The sequence below is a fragment of the Ceratotherium simum genome, chromosome 1, assembly GCF_057802395.1.
Source record: "Ceratotherium simum simum isolate JZ-2026a chromosome 1, ASM5780239v1, whole genome shotgun sequence".
NCBI lineage: Eukaryota > Metazoa > Chordata > Mammalia > Perissodactyla > Rhinocerotidae > Ceratotherium > Ceratotherium simum.
This window is the reverse complement of record NC_141900.1, coordinates 98,458,445-98,483,997: the sequence shown is the minus strand read 5'-3', so window position 1 is coordinate 98,483,997 and position 25,553 is coordinate 98,458,445. Positions and strand designations below refer to the sequence as shown.

At 45.7% G+C, this 25,553-nt stretch overlaps 1 protein-coding gene across 3 annotated transcripts; it reads left to right on the top strand.

The window, feature by feature from the left end:
- The first annotated feature begins 859 nt into the window (after positions 1–859).
- Positions 860–23,103, top strand: TCAF2 (TRPM8 channel associated factor 2). Of its 3 annotated transcripts, none has more exons than XR_015552461.1 (9): positions 860–969; positions 3,342–3,978; positions 13,651–14,642; positions 14,924–15,021; positions 16,052–16,265; positions 16,562–16,801; positions 18,209–18,546; positions 19,978–20,167; positions 20,645–20,771. XR_015552461.1 is itself a non-coding variant. In XM_087432069.1 (8 exons), the coding sequence occupies exons 2-8, from the start codon at positions 3,356–3,358 to the stop codon at positions 20,897–20,899; spliced, it is 2,760 nt and encodes a 919-aa protein (XP_087288195.1). In that variant the 5' UTR covers positions 868–969; positions 3,342–3,355; the 3' UTR covers positions 20,900–23,103. The 3 variants fall into 3 exon arrangements, 1 of the variants encoding a protein (XP_087288195.1); XR_015552462.1 differs by having other exon boundaries at positions 19,978–20,254; positions 20,645–20,688; XM_087432069.1 differs by lacking the exon at positions 19,978–20,167 and having other exon boundaries at positions 868–969; positions 20,645–23,103.
- The last annotated feature ends 2,450 nt before the right edge of the window (positions 23,104–25,553 follow it).

Genomic DNA, 25,553 nt, shown 5'->3' with positions numbered 1-25,553 from the left:
CGATGATTCACATATATAAGCAGTGGTGGCCACAAAGAGGCTTTAGACAACAGGGATCTAAAGCCCCCTTCTCCATGATCACCCTCAAGTCATAACACTCATCTCCTTACCCCTTCCTGTATCCTCTCTCTCCTCCTAAAACAAAAACAAAAACAAAAACAAAACAGAGCTCCATCCAAGTAGAAATAGCGAATCTGCGGTGCAAAGTCAGATTCGCGGCACATCTCCTCGTACTCCTCCTCCTTGCTTTTCACCAACCCACCGCTCTTAGGGAGAATTTCAAGCAGCAGCCACTCTGTAGCCTTAGCTGTAACTTCTCCAGCCATGCGTGGACGTGTCTGTCTGGTGATGTCACAGGCACGTTTCCCTCCCAGCGGGAACACAATGGGCCACGCTTTCTGTGTACACTCCCAGACCCGGTTCTCTCGGGCGAGGTCCCTGGACCGCCGCGCACCTCCCCGGCACGGGGTGCATGGCCTGGCGCTGACCACCAGGGGGCAGCCCCTCAGCGCAGGAGCCGCCGGGCCGCGGTGACGCGGCAGGCGCGGTTCTCGGGCGCCGCACCCCAGGGCCGGAGGGGAGGGAGCCCGATTCCACGTGGGGCCGCCGCGGACCCTCGGCCGTGGGTTACGTTGTTTTTGGAGGATTGTTTGCCCCGAATCTGGTTTACTGGAGACTTGGCGTTTGCTCTCCTCGCCAACAGTGACAGCAACTTTGCAGAGCTCCCTCTCGCACCCCAGGAACACCAGGAGGGCCTGGGGGAGCCGGTGTCAGCTCCAAGCGCCGCAGACCCAGGGATTCCCCCGCGAGGCCGGGCCGCGCGCACCGCCCTAGATGCGGCCGGTCGGAGTGGGGCCGCCCCCGCGCCCCGCCCGCGCCCCGCCCCGCCGGCCGGCGCCGGACCGCCCGCCGCACCTCTGCGGAAGCCCCAGCGCCTCAGCCAGCCCCGCGGACCCCGGCGACCCGAGCGTGAGTTTTCCAGTCCGAGCGCGTCCGTGGGGTGGGGCGGGGGCCAAGCACCTGGCGACGCTGGTGCGCCCCGAGGTGCCAGGCGCATGCCCGAGAACGTTCCTGGCAATCGGGGTGTCTCTCTCTTCTTAGGTCCAGGTTTTTGTTTCTTTTCGTTTCGCCGCTTTGGCGCTGTTTGCTATATGTCTGAAAACACTTTTCTGTCGCCTCCTTGAACTTGGTGAGTCAAGCATTTGACAAAGTTGTGTGCGTGTGTCTGCACGCGCGCGCACCTAGTTACAGAGAGTTGGGGTCAGCGTTCCAAGGACATATTACTCATCTCCGGGGTTTTCTGCTTGTTTTTCCTGTAAAACTAGAGAGGCCCAGATTAGTGAAAGACTTCCCTTGTCATCTCAGAGGTCCTGAGCATGATCTTGGCCCCAGGCTTCCTCACCTCTCTCCTACCTTTTCCCAGTCCTAAAACCAAAGGCTGAGATGACTCACCCACATGCTCCGTGCTCCACGCTCCAGGTGGGGATCGGCGCTCTTTTGTGAATTCACTTTCCTGGGGGCAATTTTTAAGAAAGAGGTGTTAGATGGGAAGGGAAGTTAAAGAAAAAAAAAAACGGAGCTGGAATTTTCCAGGAAGTACAGGGCATGCTCCGGGATGCCAGGCCTACTGGAGATGTCGTGGAGAATGTAGCAGGAAAGAAGTCTGGAAAACAAGGGCAAGTCCAGATCCCGGAGGCCTTCAAATCCAGACTGAGGCCCTCAGCTTTTACCTTAGGGGGGTGGATGAAATTTGAGGGTTCTTATCAGGGAAGAGATGAGAATAGGATGGCTTGAGGAAGATTGTAGATGAGACTACGTCCTGGAGACTAAAGCCACATGGGTTTCATCTACATATGAATGTAAATTGAAGGGGCAGATGTTTGAGAGATTGGGTGAAAGAAGATGGACAAAATGAGGTGGCTGACCAGGTATGGAAACAGGAGAGAGGAAGGAAGGAGGCAAATGTAGCCCAGGCTTTGATATGTCTTAGTTGAGATTCTTCCCCAAAGCAAAGCCTGGTAGAAGGACTTGAGCGCAGGTAGTTTATTTAGTGGGAAGTGAGCCCAGAACACCAGAGTCAGGAAGTGGGGAGGACAGACAAGGAAGGAGGGAAAGCCCCTGAAGGAAGGGACTGTGGCTGAGCTGTTTACCACTGTGGGCACCTGGAGTTCGGTTCCTCTGGGACCCTCTAAAGAGCTCTAGAATGCACCTCAGGACAGCCATGTGGCGTTTAGCCCTGTCGCCCTCCACTGGGTGAAGCTTATCTGGGTGCCCACTCACCACCACTTCAGGGCTGCCCTGTGCACCTGCTAAGGTGAGAAGGTGTCGAGTGCCCAGTAACGTCCTTTATGGCAGCTGCTGAAGTCAGGGGTGGGCCAAGGGGGAGTGGCATGGGGCACCCAGAGCATCTACTGCATGGCCCTCGTCATTTGGGGAAGCTAGAAAAGGGCAGCAAAGCGACAGGCACTCTAGTTTTCTTGGTGCTCACTGTGTACCCAGCCCAGGACAAGGTGTTCTTCATGCATTCTCTTAATCTTCAAAAACAATCCTCCAAGGGATGTATTATTCTTTTTTGGATAAATTACTTAAGCCTCAGTTCTCCATTTATAAAGAGGAGCTGCTTTGAAGGAAACAGTGAGCTTCCTCTTAGGCACACCAAATTTTAGAAGATTTCAGGAAACTACAGAAACTACAGAAAGCCACCCAAGTAGAGGTCGGGACCTCCTCGATTAGGCAGACATGATAAATTGGGAGGCGTTTCCGACTCATTCAGTCAAAGCTATCAGAACAAATGCGGTTTCTGAAAGGTCGCCTGACCTCTTTTTCCAAAGAAATAAGATACTGAGTCAGCTCCAGCACAGCAGCTCTCACCTTAATCTACCACGCCCTGCAGACCGGCCCTCCCGCGCTTCTCCCAGGTCGCGCTCCTCCTGCCCAGTTCTGTCCAGCCACCGTGGCTTCTCTTTGTTGGGGCTCAACTTAAATGTCAGGTTTCAGCTTCCATGTCGCTTTCTCCTAGAGGCCTTTCCTGTCACCCCTTCTAAAGTAATTTATCAGTCGCTCCGTGTCACATCACTGTGTTTTATTTTCATCATAACAATAACTAATTGCTGCATTTTATTTATCTGTTTATTGACCTATTTATTTATTCTCCTTCACCTTCTAAAATATTAGATTCATGCAAGCGAGGACCTTGTCGGTTATGTTCCTCGCTGTACCCTCAGTGCTTGGCGCCCACTGGGCCCAATAAGCGATTTTCGTCTGAATGCATTTAGTTGTTTGTGTTTTCACTCATTCCTTCGTCTGTTCTGACCAAGCTGAGTCTTTGCTTTCCCCTGCAGCAGGTGACTGAAACATGGCGACCACTCCTGCTGCTGCTTTCGAGGCCCTCATGAATGGAGTGACAAGCTGGGATATCCCCAAAGGCCCTGTCCCCTGTGAACTCCTTCTTACTGGAGAGGCTGCCTTCCCAGTGATGGTGAATGACAAGGGCCAGGTCCTCATTGCCGCCTCCTCCTATGGCCAAGGCCGCCTCGTGGTTGTGTCCCATGAGGGCTACCTGCTGGATGCCGGCTTGGCCCCATTTCTTCTCAATGCAGTGGGCTGGCTCTGTCCCTCGCCCGGGGCTCCTGTTGGAGTGCACCCATCCCTGGCATCACTGGGATACATCCTGCAGGGCTCTGGGGTTGAGACACAGAGTCAGCCAGAACCGGGAGATTCTCTGGGGGTTTACTGCATCAATGCCTACAATGACAGCATGACTGCGGAGCTGATCCAGTTTGTGAAACGTGGAGGGGGCTTGCTCATGGGGGGCCAGGCCTGGCACTGGGCCAGTCAGCATGGTCGTGACAAGGTGCTGTCCAAGTTCCCCGGGAACCAGGTGACCAGTGTGGCCGGAGTGTACTTTACCGACACTTATGGGGACAGAGGCCGGTTCAAGGTCTCTAAGAAGGTGCCCAAGATGCCACTCCACGTCAGGTGAGTAATGTGCCCCTGTGGGGAGTCTGACACATGTCACCAATAGATTTGATCCCCTCTTCAGTGAGCTTCTACTTTAATACACGTGATTTTCCACTTCCTTTTGGAACCACCACAAATCAAAAACGATAATTAAAATGCACCAAGGCCCAAGAGGGGCTAGGGCCTCACTGTTACCCCCTCCTGTGGCCGAAGCAACAATCGACCTAATAGAAAAGCTAGTCTTATTCACCGCTCTGTCTCCCATGTCTAATGCCTGGGAGATGGAGAGTACATATCAGTATCTCTTAAATAAATGGAAGAACATTGTTTATTTGTGTGAGCACAAATAAGGAGCTCAGAGCCAAAATCTTGATTCCTCTTTTCCCCTCTACTCCATACTCAGTGGATTAGCCAAGCCTGTTGGTTCTAGAATCTAACTCCAGCTGTACTACTTTGAGCCACTGGCATCTCTCATCTGAGTCTCTCATCTTTCATGTCAATAGCCCTCTGATTGGTCTCCTGCCTCAACCCTTGCATCTTACAGTCTGTTGTCCACTGTCAATCACAGGATTCCTTTTGAAATAGAAGTACCTCATGTCAGTCCTCTGTACAAAATCCAAAATGCCTTTTCATCTCATGATGCATTAGATTTAAGATTCCACCCATGGACTATCAGTCACTTATATTCCAGTGGAGAATTAGGCAGTTATGGAAACAGACACATCCTCTATCAGGTGTTGATAGAGCTGTAAGGAAAGTAAAGCAGGATAAGCAGATAGAGTGACAGGAGGAGTGGAGGATATTTTATTTTGGACCATTAGGGAAGGCTTATCAATCAGGCCTAGTCATGATGAATTGGTGTTTCACATAGAAGGGATTTGATATGAGGAATTGACTAAACAGGTGATGCCAGTGCTGAAAACCTACATAGGAGACAGCACAGTAGCATAGAGATTAGCAACAGCAGGGCAGACGGAGGGAGGTGGTGGTGTTACTGGAGCCCAGGTGCTGCAGCCACCTGGCAGAAGCCGGTGCCATGCTAGGCTTCTCCAGCAGGAGCTGGGACCCCCGATGGAGGGGCTGTCTTATGGGGCCTGGAGGCTCAGAGACGACACAATGATTGCCAGAGACACAGCTTGAAGAGAGAGACACATACCTTGGCTCCTTCTTCTTTCTTGCCTTGAGCTTCTACCTCTGCCTCCCATGGGCTGAGCCCACCAGAAGCCTGGGGACAAGGGAGCCCGGGAAATGCAGATCCTGTAACACAGAGCATGACAGACAAGAGTGAGGAGGGGATATGAGTGCAAACAAGCAAATAGCCGGTTTGGAAGGCTTCTCTGGTCAGGTGACATGTCGAAAGAGACCTGAAGGAAGTGAGGGATTGAGCCATATGGACATCTGGGAACAGAGGATTCCAGGCAGACCGAGGAGCAAGAGTGAAAGCCTGAAGCAGAAGCCCACTTGGTCCATTCCAGGAGCATCAAGGATGCCATTGTGATTGGAGCTGAGTGAATGAGGGCTGGGGTGAGGTGAGGTCATCTAAGCACTGGCAGTCCGTGGGTCAGGCTTATTTATAATGGAGATCAGGAGTTTAATTCTGGATATTTGGGGTTTGAGATAACTTGTTAAATCAGTGACTAATTGTGTTTGGCCACATGTAACAGAAGCCTTACTATAGGGAATTGACCATGTAGGAGTTTATTTTTCTCATGTAACGTAAGGCCAGGTGGATAGTCAGGCCTGTGGCAGTGATTCCATGATGTCCCAGGTTCATTCATTCATTCTCTCTGTCCTTGTCTCTCTCTCTCTTTCTTTCTCTGCCCCTTCACCCCACCCTTCCCATCATGGTGTGTCACTTTTATCTTTATGGTTACAAGATTGCCACTACTACTTCAGGCACTGTAATTACACCTAGGCCAGAATAAGCTAGAATGGATACACCTGCTGAATATGTCCTTTTTAATTCAGAAAATAATATATTTCCTGGAAGTCCTGGCCATTAGACTTCCTAGTATATTTCAGTGGCCAAAACTAGCTCACATGGCCAACTCTAACTGCCACATGGTCTGAGGGGCTGAACATTTTTCATTGGACACTGGCGTCTCTGAGGAAATCAAGACTCTGTTACAAGGAAGGGCGTAACCATCTTGAGGGAGCAGCCAGCAGTTCCTGGGCCCTCAGCCCCGAGCCTTGGTGCACTTGGACTTCCCTCTGAGAGGGTTGGGAGGTGACGGGTTCCTCAGAGACCTCGGGGTGGATCTGATTCACTCTGCCTTGTCTTTGATTCTTATTCTAAGGGACGAACAGGTTAAACCCCATCAGCCTAATTCCTCTTAATTGTGTGAAAGGACTCCTGTCAGCAAACTAAACCTGTTTTTCTTCATCTACAGTCACATTTTTCATCTCTGCCACTGAATCTGAGGTCTATTTTGTGTTTGTCTTAACGTTTAATTATGGAAAACTTCAAACATATACACAAGTAGAGAGAAAGGTTCAGTGAGTCCCATGCAGCCATTGCCCGACCTCATTAACAGCCAGCCATGGTCAATCTAATTTCATCTATGGCTCCACTCCCGCCTCACCCCAGATTGTTTTGAAGTAAATCGCAGAGATCATATCATTGCATCTGTATTTCAATATGTGTCTCTAAAGATACAAACTCTTTTGAAAACATAACCACAAGGCACCATTATCACACCTAAAAGAATTAATAATTCCTTAATGTCATCATTCATTTCCATGATTGTCTTTATTTTTTTTCAAAGTTTGTTGGAATTGGTATTTATTAAAGCCTAGATATTTTGATTGCTTGATACGGCTGTTATGTCTCATATGAGTTTCCTTTCCAACTCTTTTTATCCCTTGCTGATTTTTTGTTGAAGAAACTGGGTACTTTGTCCAAACTGAAGTTTCCTTGTCTGAATTTTGCTGATTGCATCCGTTTAGTGTCATTTAATATATTCCTTTGTTCCCTCTGTTTCCTGTAAATTGGAAGTTAGGTCTAGATTCTGTGGCAGGAATTGGCAAACCATGGCCTGTGGACAAGCCCCCTGTTTTTGTAAATAAAGTGTTATTGGAACACAGCTGTGTACATATTGTCTGTGGCTACTTTCCAGCTACAATGGCAGAGTTGAGTAGTTTCAACAGAGAACATGTGGCCAACAAGCCTACAATGTTTATTATCTGGCCTACCAAGAAAAAGCTTCCCACCCCCGTTCAAATTTAGGGCTACAGGGTTTTATTTAATATCAACAGTCTTACATCTGTGTCTCCTTTTTTCCTATGATGAAAAATCCTATTCTGTAAGAAAGCAACATAATGACTCATTTGCTTTATCCCACAATACACACATAACAGTTGCAAAATAACAGTGCCATTGCCAGCACAAAGATTATTTTCAGTTCTTTTTATCCTTATGATATATTTTATCAGGTATATGAAGTCAAATTATCATCCTTTAAAGTCACTTAGAATAATGACTCTCTCTTTGTGGTTATACCACTAAGTGGATATACATGAAGATTCATTTGATTATTTTACTTTTGCTGTTTAGAATTGCTTTTGTAAATTAATTTTATTTTATTCTATGTATGTATTATGTAAAATAGTTATGTGGATCCAGAGTAAAATCTTAAGAAGCCTATATTCTATCCCTGTCCCCTTCATAAAATTTCCTTCCTGTCTCCCTTTTTTAAAAATTTATTTTTACTCTGTTGTTTATTTATATATAAACACACACACACACTAGTGTTCTTTTCTTTCTTAGATAAGGCAGTAGTTTACTGTAAATATTTTTCTCCACCTTACTTTTTCTACTTAACGTTATTTCCTACATATGGCTTCATAATAGTATATAGGTATGCACTATATATTCTGTTATACTACAAGGTATAGATGCCCTATAGTTTGTTCAGTTAGTTCTTTACTGACAGACATTTGAGTCTCTGGTATTTTTTTATTTTTCTAGTAGTCTTATTGTTACATGTATACTACAATGAATACCTTTGTGCTTATATCTTCATATTTTTGCGATATCGCTGGAAATAGAATTGCCAAGTCAAAGGAGAAATGTAAATGTAATTTTGCTAAAGATTTCCAAATTCCCCAGAATTGGGTTCCCCAGGAAGCCAACTCAGAGACAGAGATTAGTGTGCAGGAGGTTTATTAGGGAGTGCTCGCTGGACCAACACCTGTGGAGGAAGGAAAGGAAGAGGATTGGACAGAAGGAGAAAATGGGCTATGAGGCAAATATTTAATAGCAAATATTTTTAATTGTATTTTCACTATTAAATAAACAGAACATTGCTTAAATTATTATGGTATATCCTCCAGTTATAGAGTGAATAATTTTGCAGCCATTAAAAATCATGTGTTCAAAGACTACCTAAAGGAATAAGAAAATATTCATGACATAATAGACAAAATTAAGATATAAAACTATATTCAAATGATGACAACTTTGTTAAAACATGTGTGCGTGTAGAAGCAGAATATAATACACCAGAAGAAAATAAAGTATTAATAGTGTATCTCTAGTGATAGGTTGATAGATTATTATTTTCATCTTTAAACATTTATGTAATCTCCAAATTGTCTATAATTATAACCTGAAAAAACATTTTTTACATCACTTTTCTGCCTTTTTATAAACCCTTAAACAATAGAAAAATGCTGCTCACATCACATTAAGTTGTCTTTCCCTGACTTCACATCACTTATATTGTTTTGTTAATTCAGCCCCAAAAAGGCTAAAGAAACAAATTTCCTTAACATATCAATTTTCTTTCCCTCTTTCTAGTACATGTCTATATATCCATTCTTTCCTTCATCTAAAATTTATTGAGTGCCTGTTAAATTCCAGACACTATTTTAGGCACTGGGATTACAGTAGTGTTTAACTTAAGTCTCTACTTGTATAGATGTGTTGTACAGAAGTGTTATGGATGTTCAGGTAATGTATGAAAATAATTTTTCCACGTTGCCAGTTTTATTTATTTGTAAAACTTTTCCAACAGTATGACATTAAAGTATTTGAATATTTTTAGTTTCTTGTACTATCCCCCCAAATCTTTACCTTTACATATTTTCCATCATTAAACATCGTTTTTGCTAGTTGTGGTTACATACTGAAAACTGAGCTGGAGCTGAGCGACCCAGTCATCTCTAAGGTCTAAGAGGCCCTTATATTGAGCCTAGGTCTCCAACTCACATTCCTGCCTTTTTCACGGGGACGTCCCCTTTGAGGTTTTCAGTGACCTTTCCTCCCTACAAATCTTGGTCAAAGGCTCCTGGACTGACCAGGCAGGGTCACTAACTTCAAATCCCCACTGAAGGCTCTGGAGCTCCTTAAGGAAATTGTGCTGCCTGCCAAAGGGAGGGGCAGTCTCTAAAAACCTACAAAAGATCTTCTCACACCTCCTGTCCCCAAGGGTGAGAGCTCACTGCACACCTATGTCTGTATGCCTGAGGAGGACACTGCAGTTACTCTAATATGCAAAGTCAGATCCAAGGCACTTGCTGCTTTTATACCAAGACACAGAAGAGGCTGGGGAAAACATTAAGATGGGCAGCTCATTACCCTTACACATGGTGTAGCCTACAAGGTCTAGAACATATTAGGAGCTGCTCATATAAAAGTACTGTAATACATACTAGTAGCTTAGCTTCATGCATCTCTTGAAAATTGCATGTTATCTCATTCGATCCTCACCACAGTCCCATAGAGGGCAGGGTCTTTGCCTGAGGACTCCCAGCTTGTAAGCGGCACTGTTCCTGTTTTCATATTCGAGATCCATAAATGTAGAGAGTTTCCAGGTGTGAAGATCATGTGAAATGAGGCTAGATCTCAGAATCGCCCTCTCTGCTAAATCTGCCCAAATGAATGAAAAATAGTAAGTGAATGGCTGAAGGTGGAGGTTTTGATGCTGATGCTGTACATTGCTGAGCACTGGCCTGTGGGAGAGACAGGTGACTGATGTGTGGTGCAGGAGGCAGCATCTCCTGACACCACCCCCACCCCAGATGCACAACTGAAAGAAAACAGTTGAAACCATAAATCCAAGAATTATCATTAATGCCTTCTCTTTGTAGAAGAATGAACAAATTGGATGAGTAGACATTTAAGAAAAAAAATACCCTCAAATGTAAAAGCAACAAAGCTACTTCAGGATTTGGTGGAGGCAGAAAGGGATGCCAGAGTTTGCCATCTTGCAAACATGGTGGTAGGGTTGAACCCCTCAAGTGCATTCCGTGCCTGGGTGGGTGGAGTAGGCCTAGTTTTAGGTCCCCAAAGAGTGAAGGGACCAGCCCCAGCAAGGACAATAGAAGGCCCCAGCTGATCTTTGCCCTTCAGTTAGTGCTACGAACCTCAGGTGATAAAGTGGAATGATGCAATATACAGACGTCAATATAATCTTAGAAGGTGGATGGATGTGGTGTCTGTGTACAAACAAACTGGTCCTGGGTAGCTTAGAAAGAATATCAAGGAGAATTCACCCATGCTATATCAGAACATGCAGAAGATCTGCCCATGGTGATTGTGAAAAGAAATCTATATAATAACCATATGAAAATACTATAGTAAATTTAAAAGGGAAATATAAGAGAGACAGAAATTTAGTATGGAAAGATAACAGAATCAATCACACCTGGAAAAAAATGTGAACAGTGAACAGAAGCAGATTCCCTGAGAATGTTTCCAGCCGTGAAAGAACTTTCTAAAAATGCATGTTATATTATTTAAGTTGAACAATGGGTATAAGGGTAATCTCTTTTCAATGTTATTAATCTTTAAAATGTACATACACATTGTATATACTAGGCTGTATTATGTTTTACAATAAATTAAGTGCAAAATAAGGAATTGAAAAAAAAAAAAAATAAAATAAAAGTCAGAGACCCATAAGAGAATCCGACATTCTAGGGTATCTAGACTTGAGATTTTAATTTAAAATGTAAGGAGGTTTTATCTAATTACATTTGCTTAAAGCTTAAGAGAATCTGTTACTAAATTTTTACTTTACTTTTGGAGATATTGAAATGTTTAACTGTATCTGATCTATTCATTTTATAAATTCATATTTACTAGAGTTAGGAGAGCTGTGGAAGAGTTAGAAAGATTTTTGTTGTCAGGTTTATAAGTCTGTCTTGTTTGCTGTTTGAAGTACTTGAGAAAATAAAACATATTTAATAACATGAAAAAAAAAATGCATGTTAAATAAAACGAGGGACAGAATGAGATGGAAAAGGGAATTTCAGAGTGAAGAAAACAAATTAAGAACCAAACACTTCAGGTAAAATAAGTCAGTTAGCCACCACAGGGAACAGAATAGACAAGGCCAGTGTGTGGTGAAAATGACAGTAGCTCACTTCACACTGAACTTTCTGATCATTGCTGTGAGATTTTTAAGCTGCCTTCGAAAAGCTCTCGCCCCGACCACCTGTCTGCTCAGCTGTGAGTTGGTGTGTTACCTAAACACCACCACTTCTCCCCTGCTTTCTTCCTCAGCGCCTTCTCCTGCACTTGCAGCTCTGAAGGAACACATGCTTTTCCTTTTCCATAAATGCAGTATTAGTCATATCTTCACATCTGGTTAAGCTTCTTTTGCACAAAAGACTTCTGTTGCTTGCCGTATACCCGGTTGTGGGCTTCATCCGAACACTCAGTAATTGAGTGAGAGATTCCTGGTGTGTGGACAACAACACTGGCTTTAGAGATGAGCCAGCCTGGATCTCCTCCCTGTCCCTGCCAGTTATTAGCTAAGAAACATGGGGCAAATTGCCTAACTTTTCTGAGCCTCATCTGTAAAGTGAGGATAGTAACTTTCAGATTTATTATAATGATCAAAAGAGATAATGTGTATGTATAAATACCTAGCATATATTAAGCCTCATTAAATAATAGCTACTTTCATTATGTTATTCTCCAGACTTAAATATTGATAAATAAATATCTGAGATTGTTAACGTTATCCTTATAATATTGTCAAACCATCCGTTAGGGATTACTTGACGTCCCATCAACTATGCTTGCTTGTCTGTCCTAACTCTCTCCCTCCGTCCCTCTCTCCCTCCTTCCTTCTCTTCTTCATTTTTCTTTTGAGAAACAGTTCTTTTTTTTTTTTTTTTGAGGAAGATTAGCCCTGATCTAACATCTGTTGCCAATCCTCCTCCTTTTGCTGAGTAAGATTGGCCCTGGGCTAACATCCGTGCCTGTCTTCCTCTACCCTATATGGAAGGCCGCCATAGTGTGGTTTGATAAGCGGTGCATAGGTCCGTGCCTGGGATCTGAACCCGCGAAGCCCAGGCCAGCGAAGCAGAGTGCTCGACGTTAACCACTACGCCACTGGGCTGGCCCTGGAACATTTCATCTTTTTATAAAAATATTTCAGAAGATATTCAAGTTTATTATGAAAGAAGTACAAACAATACAGAAATATATAGAGGGGAGTGACAGATTGTCTTTCATCCCACACCACCCTCCCCAGTCTGAAACATCTGGACAAGGTAGCCACTCTTAAAAGTTTGATGTGGGGGCTGGCCTGGTGGCGCAAGTGGTTAAGTGCCCGCGCTTCGCTGCGGTGGCCCCGGGTTCGCAGGTTCAGATCCCGGGCGTACACTGACACACCGCTTGTTAAGCCATGCTGTGGCGGCGTCCCATATAAAGTAGAGGAAGATGGGCACGCATGTTAGCCCAGGGCCAGTCTTCCTCAGCAAAAAAGAGGAGGATTGGCGTAGTACATTAGCTCAGGGCTGGTCTTCCTCACACACACAAAAAAAGTTTGATGTGGATCATCTCAGTTGCTTTATCTGTGGCTGTGTGTGAGCTGTGAAAATTCATTTTTTAAACAAGTATCATGTTTGAGAATGTCTGCGTTTTTCTGTCATATTTCCACCACAAATGGACAGAGTACAGCTTTCTAGGCTCTCACTTTCTTGTCCTCAGAATCTAGGAAATATTGCACCCTTGTCTTCTGGTTCTAATATATTACATTTTGACCATTTCTCAATAAAGAGTAGCAAATGCATCATATTTAAGTGAGAATTTTAAAAAGTGTATTTGTATGAATCTTCGAGTATAGTATTAAACAATTTGCTTGTAATGTGTTCCTAGGTCAGAGCTAGCACACAGAGTGTGCAATTTAATGTTTTTCACAGCCTTCCTTTGCATAAAATTATCTCTGAAAAATTTATAAGTAGGATACTTTCTCTAGGAATAAGATACTATTTTTCTAACGTAATTCATTTATATGTTTAGTTATTTAAAAACATATGAGATTTAAGCCAGAATATCCACACTCAGTTGACTAACATGGGAAGAAGCCCTGGAAGTGTTCATTTGGAGAATGTGGATTTTAAGATGTGCAAACAAGGCTGCCACCTCACTCTTTAGTATTTCATCAAAACTAGGACAACATCGATTGTAAGAGGCACCATTGTTTTATGTGTCAGTAAGAGCAAACACTACCAATTAAACGATGGTATGCCATCAGTTGTTGAAAGGTGAAAAAAATCTGCCTTAGACTGGATAAAATGTATTACATACTAAATCCTAAGTGTTATTAGTAAGAATGACAAGCTGGGCATGAACTATGTAGTCTTGGTGCCCACACATAGATTTCTCTATTCACTGAGCTCATTTCAGTGGTTCGTTAACTGACTAGCCCCTTGGTTCCTCGTGTCACCTTCCAGGTGCGGGGAGGATCTCAGGCAGGATCAGCAGCAGCTGCTGGAAGGGATCTCCGAGCTGGACATCAAGACGGGGGGATTGCCCTCGCAGCTGCTGGTGCACGGGGCCCTGGCCTTCCCTCTCGGGTTAGATGCCTCACTTGGCTGCTTCCTGGCAGCTGCCCGCTATGGCAAGGGCCGAGTGGTCCTGGCTGCCCATGAGGGCATGCTCTGCGCTCCCAAGATGGGGCCCTTTTTGCTCAATGCTGTGCGCTGGCTGGCTGGAGGCCAGACAGGCAAAGTTGGGGTGAACACACGTGTAAAAAACCTGTGTGCCCTTTTGTCGGAGCACGGCCTGAAATGCAGTCTGGAGCCCCACCTGACCTGTGACTTGCGTGTCTACTGCTGCGCGGCTTACAGTGACAAGGAGGCTAAGCAGCTGCAGGAGTTTGTGGCCGAGGGTGGGGGCTTGCTGATCGGGGGCCAGGCCTGGTGGTGGGCCTCCCAGAACCCAGGCCGCTCTGCTTTGGCTGGCTTCCCTGGGAACGTTGTCCTCAACTGCTTTGGCCTCAGCATCCTCCCTCGGACTCTCGACCCAGGCTGTTTCCCTGTTCTGACCCCCGAGATGCGGAGATACCACTTCCGCGAGGCGCTGTCTGAATTCCACGCTACGCTGAACCATGGGGGTGGGAACTTGGAAAAGAGCTGGCTGGCAAAACTGGGAGTGGATGGTGCAGCCTTCCTACAGATTCCTGCAGAGGGGGTCCCTGCTTATACATCCCTGCACCGGCTCATGAGGAAGATGCTGCGCCTGTCAGGCCTCCCGGCCGTGAGCCGGGAAAACCCGGTTGCTAGTGATTCCTGTGAGGCTGCCGTGCTCCACCTGGCCACGGAGCTGGCGCGCTCCGGGACTGACTGCTCCGAGCTGGCGCAGGGGCTTGGGACCGGGACCTGCAGCTCCAGTCTGACCCCCTCAGAACACCCCATCACGGTGGAGATCAATGCCAGCAACCCAGGTGAGGAGTGAGGAGAGAGTGCCCAGAGCACTGGGACCTGGGGAAGGTGGGTTAGCGGGCTCTGCGGGACACTGAAGCTCAGGCAGGCCGGCTCCATCCTCTATCAGGTACTTTCAGGAAGATGGGGGTTCAGGTTCTGCTTAGGGTTTAGGAGGGATGAGTACAAGAAGCATGGATGAGTTGAGGTGTGCAGGGGACGGGCTGTACCTCTGGGAGGGGCTGAGTTCCAGGTGGAGTGGAGTTGGGGTGAAGAACTCAGCCTTTCTTCTGGCTTTTGTCAGGTGACGGTGATTCCTGGGTGAGCACTGGGCTCTACCTCCTAAATGGACACGGTGCAGAAGTCTCGGTGTCTGAAGCTGCGGCCTCCGCTGGCCTGAAGGTAAGGCCAGAACACCCACTGCCAACACCCCAAAACCGCAGTGCTGCCTGCTCCTCAGCCTCATGGCGGTTCTGCCAGGAGCACAGGAAGGGGTCGTTCCTCCCGTTTTACAGATGTCACGGATGAAGCAGCTACATTTCAGGGAGCCTAAGGGAGTGACCGAAGGTGCCAGAGCTCCTGACACCAGATCCAGTCCTCAAACCTAAGCCTTAGGATCTCCATGTGTGGTGATTTTTACCTCCCGACAGGGCTGTGGAGAGATACCAGATGCGAGGAGCGCCTACTGCGTATTCAGAAGCTCGCCCGTGTCCCTGATAGCACACGGCCGTTCTGGGTTTACCTCTTTCTCTTGACACCTGAAGGGTCTACTTAATCCGATCACTCACAGAAATAGGCTCCACGTGCAGAATTAAAATTCTTCCTGCCTCAATTCTGAAGGTCACTCTCGACCACAGTTAGGGTCTCTCTTGTGTCAGCCTCCTTTCGGGAGCTTGCTTACATGAAACCTGAGAAGAACAAGTCCAAGACTCCAGACAAAACATCCATCTGACCAGATGGGAGCACTGGGCAGAGAGGGAAGAGGGAATCCGTCCTCTCTCCATCAGGCCAGATCCTGCTGCCTCTGGACGGCCTCCTGTCTGTGCACAAAGGGCGGACCAGGATCCCCTGAGGCTCATTCCCAGCATCGGAATCACTGCACTGGTTTAGTCCCTGGTACAAGATCCCGGGTTCTGCCTGGTACAGAGGCACCACGGGACCCTAGTCAGTATCAGCCTCAGGGTCATGCCTGGTCTGTCTGACGATGATCCACTGTGTAAGCTGTTTAAGTCCCTGGAAAAGTGATTCTACATCTCTTTCAATCCATATGACTTTTGAGGTGCTGAAATTTCTTAGGTTTCCACGCATAGCTCATAGAAAGGGGAAGCTGGAGTTTTTCCAGTACCCTCCATCCACACAGCACCACACACAACCCCACATGCACACCGCGGGTACCTGGTTCCTCTGACACATAGTGGAATCACCTCTGCAGGTGCAGGTTGGGTGCCACACCGATGACTTGACCAAGGCCAGCAAGCTGTCTCGAGCCCCTGTGGTGATTCACCGGTGCTGTATAGACAGGACCCAACGGTCGGTCTCCTGCCTCTGGGGTGGCCTTCTCTATGTCATCGTGCCTAAGGACAGTAAACTGGGCCCCGTGTCTGTCACCATCAAGAGGGCTGTGCCTGCCCCGTATTATAAGCTGGGTAAGTGGACTGAATGTTGAGGGAAGGGGGAGAGCTGGGGATGCCATGGTAGTTATGGGCTGGTTGCTAAGGAGGGGGGTAAAAGTGGAAGCAGGCGATATGGAACACCCTGTGTCCATGGAGGCTTCAGGGCAGAACAGTAGGAAGGGTCTGGAGGCCTGTCCTTCACTTTAGCGTGTAGACCCACATGATAATGGTTCATTATTTCAGGGTCCTCCTCCTGGAGTTCAAGTTGTGTTTTTCAGCTCAAGGGAGGTTGGGGAAGGGGGTGATAGGATCATGATATTTATTTCCAGGTAAGACGTCCCTGAAGGAGTGGAAGAGCTGTATCCAGGAGAGCCCAGCTCCCTGGGGAGAGCTGGCAACAGACAACATCATCTTGACTGTACCGACTGCAAACCTCCGGGCCCTTGAGGACCCGGAGCCCATACTCCGCCTCTGGGATGAGATGATGCGGGCTATAGCAAAGCTGGCGGCCCAGCCTTTCCCTCTCCGCCGTCCTGAGAGGATTGTTGCTGACGTGCAGATCTCAGCTGGTGGGTGCTCCAGGGGGGTGCTCCTAGTCAGTGGACATAATTTATCTATTATTTTGCCTTTTTTTTTTTTTTTTTTGCTGAGGAGATTCACCCTGAGCTAACATCAATTGCTAGTCTTCCTCTATTTTGTATGTCGGTTGCCATGAGTGGTGTAGTTCCACGCCCAGGAACCAAACCTGGGCCACCGAAGCAGAATGGCCAAATGTAACCACTATGCCACTAGGGCTGGCCCCATATTTTGCCTTTTTTTAATGTGAAATATGTGTAAGGTATAATTTCACCAGTAAAGGAAAAAAGATAGAAAAGATATGGGCCTTGATGGGGATGCAAAGATGTTTACATGTGAAAAGGTAAATCATTTACATCTACAGGTGAGATTTCACAGGAGGGTAGAAAAATATCAGAAAAGTGGGTACTAGGAGTTCACAGATGGCAGTGAGGGTTGTTTCAAGGAAAGGTTAAAATAGAAATATTTCCTTCCAACCTAAGTCAAGGTTGGCAATGAAAAGAGGGAGTAAAGAGGTTTATGTTAGGTATTGAGTGGTTTAGAGGAAAGAAGGACGTCTAAAGACAAATAGGGAGCTCTGGTTCTGACATGGAGAAAATTCCTCGGGACTTCAGTTTTCTTATCTTTAAAAAGGACACCAGTGGGCCGGCCCCTTGGCTTGGTGGTTAAGTGCGCACGCTCGGCTACTGGCGGCCAGGGTTCAGATCTCAGGCGCGTACAGACGCACTGCTTCTCTGGCCATGCTGAGGCTGCGTCCCACATACAGCAACTAGAAGGATGTGCAACTATTACATACAACTGTCTGCTGGGGCTTTTGGGGAAAAAAAAAAAGGAGGAAGATTGGCAATAGGTGTTAGCTCAGAGCCGGTCTCCCTCAGCAAAAAGAGGAGGATTAGCATGGATGTTAGTTTAGGGCTGATCTTCCTCACAAAAAAAAATATAAATAAATAAAATAAAAAATAAAAAAGGACAGCATTATCTCTATTAAAGAGCATAAATCTGGACAACAGTGGTTTATGTAAGAGAAGGAGGAATGACACCATTCTAGCCTCAAGGATCTCAAATCTGGACACAGGACAGAATGTCGCAAACTTGCAAGCAAGGGAAACTCACACACAAAAAAGGAAGCATTGAATTATAGTGAGAATGACTATGTAAAGTGTATTTATATTCTCCAGGACCAGAGTGAGGAGATTGCATAATTCTGGGGTAAAAGGCAGGGAAGGGGGCTAGGGACTCTTCAGTTTCTGACCAAGTGGAAATCAGATCAGCATAGAGATTCTGGAATTATTGCGGGCAACCAGGATGTTGAGGAAAAGTTACACAATGGAGAGGAATGAGGGGAGACGGGTTTGGGTGGACCCTCCCCTGTGTCTCATCTCTTCCCTCTTCTTTCCCAGGCTGGATGCACTCAGGATACCCCATCATGTGCCACCTGGAGTCGGTGCAGGAGCTCATCAATGAGACAGGCATGAGAAGCAGAGGTCTGTGGGGCGCCATCCACGAACTGGGCCACAATCAGCAGCGGCACGGGTGGGAGTTCCCTCCACACACCACTGAGGCCACTTGCAACCTCTGGTCAGTCTATGTGCATGAGACGGTCCTGGGCATCCCCAGGGCTCAGGCCCACACTGCTCTGAGACCTCCAGAACGAGAGAAGAGGATCAAAACACACCTGGGAAAGGGAGCCCCCCTCCATGAGTGGAATGTGTGGACAGCTCTGGAAACATATCTCCAGGTACTGAGTGGAAATTCAGGGAGATGGGGGCCCCAGACCCCTCCGTCATGTAGCATCCTGGATCCCAGGAGCTCTCCAGCTCCTTCACTGCCCACACCAGCCTGGGCCCATCCCTCCCCTGGACACGGGAGGCTGGGCTACTTGATGGTGCTTCTCAGATTATACATCTTTAAGATGGAGATAATGACAACTGTCCCACTCGCCTCCTATGATTTTGTGATGATAAGTAAGAGGAAATGAAAAGTATTATGAAAAAAAATAAGTAGAGAGAAATATAGGCTGTTGGTGTATTGATCAAGAACAGCAGCTCTGAGTCAGACACGCCCAAGGTTGATCTCAGCTCTTCCTCTCACTGGTTTTGTCCTTGGTCCCCTAATCCATGCTCCAGGAATGGTCACTGTTTTGTTTTGCTTTGTTTTGTTTTTCCTCGCCTTAGTGTTATGGGTCAAGTGAGTGTCATGTCCCTTCGTGCAAACAGTGATGTGTCTACGACAACTGCCTTACGAGAAGGCATCGTAGATGATAAATCTGTTAGCGAGGTTCTCAGACTTCCATCACCCCCTTGAACCCAAAATGTTTTTAGAACGAATAAATGAATAACCCAGCAACCCAATGGGAGAACGCCAAGGCCCTGAAGCCAGTCTGCTTCCTGTGGAATAAGCACAATCCCTGTCCCCTCCCCACTGCTACTTTGAATTTTAATGTTTTCAAGTTGTCAAAGCTGTTCTCCATGTCAGATCTCCGATGATGTCCACCACAGCCCTGTAGATAGCAGTGGTTGCCCACTCTTCACAGAGGCACATACTAAGTAAAGAGTTTAAGCAGCCTGTCCAATATCACACTTAAATGATGGACCCAGAACCTAAAATCAGAAGTTAATGACAAGCCTCTGGGTTTTGCACTTCCATACCCTCTCTTTGAGTTTTTTTTTTTCTTTCATTCATTTTCTAAAGAGTGGATGTGAGACAGCCCCAGTCCATGAGATAACTTTGCATTGCACCAGTTCTGTTTTCTTGTACAGTCAGCCTGAGGGTCTGCAGGGAAACAGACCTTAAGTGGTAAGTGGTAGGTTGCCATTGAAGTATATGCTAAAGCTCCAATTCTGCCCTACTCCCTACCCACTTACCCACTCACCACGAAGCATTGAATATCATTTTGTAAAAGCTATAGAGAGACCTGTCATCTCGGAGTCTGAGACCCAGTGTCAGGACAGGCAGACACCTGCTTTCTCTACCTGTGTGAGGTCTGCTCCCCATCGTTCCTCCTGCTGTTGCCTAAAGTCCTCATTCTTCTTGTCTATTTCAAAAGCCTCCTCAGTTCTTCCAGCACCTTACCTCAACCCCCTACCATCCATGTTCCACACTACTTCCAAAATACTCTCAATATTCCATGTTTAAATCTCTCAAAGTGTTCTCCTTTATCCTCCTTTAGGATAAAGTCGAAGCTGCTGAGCAGGATATAGAAGGCCCTTCATCATCAGACTTGCACCAACACCTCCATCATCTCCCAGTTTCTTCACCTCCATAATTTTCCTCCAGTATACCAACCTGCTTCCCGCTGTGAACACATCTTGCTGTTGCAGCTTCTGCGCCTCCCCATGTTTCCTTCCTGCGGCTGAAAGGTGCTTGAACATCTTGTCTGTTACCTGTCAAGTCACCTGTCAAAATTCAGCTCTATTGTCCTCCTTTCCCTCCATCATCCCCAAAATGTAAGATGGGAGGTTTGCTTATCTCTGTCAGTCTTGAACCTGTCTGATGCCCAGGAAAACACTTAGGATCCGGGGATATAGTTTTTTAAATTAAAGATAATAACAGTAACTATCATTTATCGAGTATCTGCCTCTTTTCAGACATGAGGTTCCCCGTGAAGTTCCCTGCTAGATTTAGCGGGTATGGCTTTTGTGGCCAAGAGGTGGAATGAGCCAATGGGATTGTATTTATGTGCAGGGGTCGGGTGGGGAGATAGTGACAAATAAGAGGAGTAAAGCTAATGAATAAGGGGAAGAAATCACTGTAAGTGAAATATACTTATGAACATGTGTGTTGCAGTTACTTTCGTAAACTGGATACCTCATTCTGCCCCTTCCTTCTCTTCCCAGCTCCAGGAGGCCTTTGGGTGGGAGCCCTTCACCCAGCTCTTTGCTGAGTACCAGACCTTCTTGGGCATTCCCAATGACAACACGAGCAAGATGAATCTGTGGGTGAAGAAGTTCTCTGAAAAGGTGCAGAAGAATCTGGCTCCGTTCTTTGAGGCCTGGGGCTGGCCTGTCCAGAAGGAAGTGGCTGGTAGCCTGGCCTGTCTGCCTCAGTGGCAGGAAAACCCCATGCGGGCGTATGTCCGTACTAAGGAGTAAAAGATGGGCAGCAAGGGGCGGAAGTGTAGAGAGGAATGATCACTCACCAGCCCCACCACCCATGTTTCTGGCCTGGTTTACCTGGAGCCTGAATCCTCTTGCCTAACCTGTCTCCAGGAAGGCAGTTAAGGTCATAAGACAAAAGGAAACCAACTTTCTCAGGAAATTTCTCTTGTACTTCTTTGTATTGTTTCTCTGCTTATACTATTGCTCCCACCAAGAGACTTGGTTCACCATCCTGGTCCTCTAGTGGAGGATTTTTCATGTTGGCATCTTGAGTTCCTGCAGGCTCTTGGCTTCTATTGATGACCAGTAGTTCTAAAAACCCTGGATTACCATAGTCATCGATATCAGTCCCTCACCCCTGCTGGCCGTGAACAAAGCTCTTAATTTTTTCTGCTTTGAGAAGTTTTCTAATTGGAAGAGAGACAGACTGGTATAATGGACAGAGCCCTGAACTAGCTTTGGTTCTATGGAAAATCACTTAACCTCTCTGTGTGTCTGTATTCTTATCCATGACAACAGGATTAAAAGTCTGTTGTTTGATGATGGTGAAGGTGTCATGCACCACAACATGCACACACATGGAAGGGTATTCCTTAGCTTTTGCCTGTCTCATAGTGGCCTGTCTGTCCAGTTTAGTGTGGACAACCTGAAAACTGAATCTCACTTCAGAGTAGACCACCTTCAGGTTTGCGTTCAGTCCCTGTGTAAGAGTAAATAATGAATATCAATGTTGTTCCCACTCACGGTATCGATGACAGTGGTGGGGGTCCTAGCCCATCCTGTATCCTTTCTCTCACCTCTGGAAGGATTCTTGTGTATAACCTGACCCAAGGAATGTGTCAGCTCAGGAGAGATGGTATAAACCCAAACTGGATGTTACAAAGCTATTAGGGTTTGGTTTTCTTGGTTAGTTCCATCTTCTAGCACTTTTGTTTCAAGCAAAGGTAAAAGTCGCTTGAGCACCCCTACCAAGTCCATAAAGCTAGTTGTCCTTAGCACAAACAGCGACTGGCTGCTCTGTTCTGAGAGGTCCACGGACATGACAGGCTTCACTCTGGAACCGGATTACTGGGTGTGGTGGACCAAAATAACCCACAGTCACTTAATGAACCCACAACCCAGCATCGCCTGAGCTTTCTCATCATCTCATTCCAACCCGTCCCAACTCTTTGGTGAAGTAGAGTTCTAAAGAGGTTCGTCTCCAGGATTAATGGGGTGTACACTTCGCCATTTTTCTCCAGCTTGCTTTTAAACCATATTTTTGTTGTTTTGAATATCATCCCCCGAGCTTTGTCGAGAGTAGAGTGGCTCCTCAGCAGAGAACTGACCCAGGGAATGGCTTTTTCTGAATCCCATCAGCACATCCCTCTCTCAATTCTAGGATAATTTCCTTTTATTTCACTAGCGTCCTTTGCCAGGTGCTCAATAAGTATTTGTTGATTGAGAGAACAGTATGACACCTGACACATAATGAGCAGTCAGTATGTCCTGGGCATAGTGGGAGGTATTTTCTGTGAGTTATCTCATGGAATCGTCACAACAGACCTCTGACGTAGGTACTATTATTGCCCTCATTTCATAGATGAGGAAATGAACCCGTTAGGGATATTTAACTTCTAAAGTCACAAAACTAAATAGAGGAAGAGTCAGGGCTTGATGGAAGCCCATAGCAATGAAAAAATTGTGGAGCTTATCTTCCGTGAATGACTTACAATTTAGACAGAAATTCACCTAGAAAATGGGAGTTCCACGAAGTTCTGATTTATCCCATGTTCACTATTGAATTTTTACTAAGTATAAAATTTAACCTCCAAAAAGGTATTGGTATCTGATTTTCTGATGGTCTCAGCATGTGATTAGCCTCCCTTGAGGTAGAGAAAGCATTTGAACCCAGGAGATTCAACTCCACACCTGGTCTTACTGTGATGTTGGGGAGAGGTAAATGGATGGATACTGCTGGGTGTAGTAGGTTGCCATAGAGACAGTAGGTTGCCGACTTTTCCCTACACTCTCTGTAGTGGGAGTTGGAGCCCTTCTCTCTGTTAAGGAGAAACTATGGCTCTGCTGCTTGTCTCTGAGTTCACAGTTAATTGTCTATAACTGCAACACTCAGAGTGTTCTGTGTTCCAGAGTACGTTTGCTCCCAAGGATGTCAATGTTGATCTGGTGAACCATCAATAAACACTGTTTGCCAAGAACTGTTATGAGTGCTTTTTGTTTATTTATGCTCATGACGGTCCTACAGGATAAGTACTTTTATCATCTCCATTTTGCAGAAAATGGGAAGCAGAAATACAGAGCTAGCAAGTGGTGAAGCCAGATTTCCAACCCCAGAAGTGGGGCTCTGGAGCCCACACTCTCAGCCAGCATACTCGATAGTCATTGGGTCTGCCACAGCCTACGGCTCTACTTGCATGAAACTATATTTCTGGCTACTGAATCACAAAATGACCAGATCCAAGCAGCTAAAAACTGAGCTGGTTATTTCTGTTACTCAAAAAGGAATTACTTAACTATAAGAGTCACTCATCCCAGGCACATCCTTCAGTACCAAGACCCTGGCCTACCTAGTCTGGAGGTTTTAAAGAGCCTGTGCTTCAAGATAACAGCTAGGTGGAGTCCCAGAAGAAGTTTGTCTTAAACCTGGAGCTTGTATCCAAGAGTCCTTTGCTCATTCTTAAGGATACCCCAACTTCCATCCTCATGTATGAGTGCTTTGGACAAGGGCCCACATACATTCTTACAGGTTATTAAATCCAGTATCTGGAATACCCAAATTCCCAGCAAACTGGATGAATTTCAAGGAATGAAATAGCCCTGGGATACTTGAGGGAAGTATTAATGCCTACTTTAAAGTTTTAAAGAAGATAAAGGGACCTTTGCTATATCTTCTCCCCTGAGCACTGTATAGCCCTTGACTTATTAGAAGAATGGGCAATTAATTTCAAAAAGAAAAATTAAAGAATTAGTGTTTGGTCACACTAAATGGAACTATAAAGCCTCCTACTTCTGGAAAATATTGTTAAAATGAAATAACAAGCACTGCTAAAGGGAATTAGAGTAATTTCTATCTTGAATGAACCTTAGACACTGTAGATTCTTTGGTCACCTGTGTTGCTCTTTGCCTCCCCCTTGTGGCCACTTTGGAAACCTTACATTACAGCTCCTGACCACCAACTGTGACAGTGAAATTGTTCCTGCTGTGGCAAACTCAGTCTCTGTCCTGGTTTTAGTTTAAAAGACATACCCGTGTGACTCTTCCCATAAAGCAACTGATTGGTCAATATGCTCTTCACTTTTATTGTCTGTAAAAAGTCTCCCAAATCAATTTGCTTTTACTGGAATGGAGTCAGTAAAATTCATTCAAAATTCAGAATGGATTAAAAAATATTCATCTATCATTTAGCTCATAATATTGTTAAAATGGAGTTACATTTTTGGCATACAACAGAATTATTGCCTCTGCCAATTACACATATGAAGTTTTAATTAACACCTCATGACTTTCATAAAATAGATGATTATTAAAACAAGCCCAAGAGCCTTCCCCAAAGACACCCTATTGTCCATAGAGATATCTGGACCACAGAGAAATATCCTTCCAAAGTAAACATTACTTTTCTCTCACTTAAACCCCATCTTCTAAGAAAGAGGTACAGAGGTTAGTAGCATTTTTAACAATTGAAGTAGCCCATTCAATACCTGGACAGGCTTCTCCAGCCTAATCATTTGAGACATGCTTAAATTAGTCACTTCCCACGGAGGAAAAGGAGTAATGAGACACCCAGAAGCTCCTCAGGTCACAGTACAGGCTGCCTTTCCATTTGGCTCATGCCACACAGAGAAGGAAAGTCAGCCACTTTGTACCTCCAAGCCCTGGTTAAAAAAAAAATCTACTCACAGAAGGACATCAAGTGCTACAAACTCTTATGAAAAATTAACAGCCATATCTCCAGCCACAAGATGGTTAAAGCTAATAAGAGCTCTGCCAAAAAAGTGTAAAAAGCATTGTAGGAAATAAAATTCAACTTATCAGATATTTCATCCATACCTGAGTCAATAATCACCTCACCAAATGGGAGCCAGGATCAGGGAATTCTGACTCTACCCTTAAGACTGGAGTTTCTGACCTCATGGGTCTTTACTTTGTCTGAATCTCTGTTCTCAAACTTCGGCCAAGGACTTTGACCCTGCTTTAGGACTATAAGATGAAAGCCTTCATTGAAGTTGGCAGCACTAAAAGCAGCATCCATATTGGGCACAAAGATGTCGAAAGGCTGAGGAATCAAATACTTAAGTGTGCAGAGAATTCCTGCACCACATCCTATGATCTGGGACCTGGGATCAAGCCCTAGAGTGTGGGACAACTGGTATGATGGATCAAAACCGTTACAGAGCAAATCAATCTGGAAACGACTGGCCAAATATACAGCTAAAGTAAAACTGTAGTCTCTTATATTGGTACCAACAAAATATGTGTTTGTATATATATGTGTGTGTGTGCGTGTGTGTGTGTATACACGCATATGCATTATGAGAGATTCTAAGCAGAATTAGGCAGTGGATACCTTAATTAGAGTTGATGTACCATTGGGGGCTCTAGCTAGTCCTCTCGTGGCAGGAAATTGTTTTCTGAATGTGGATAGGT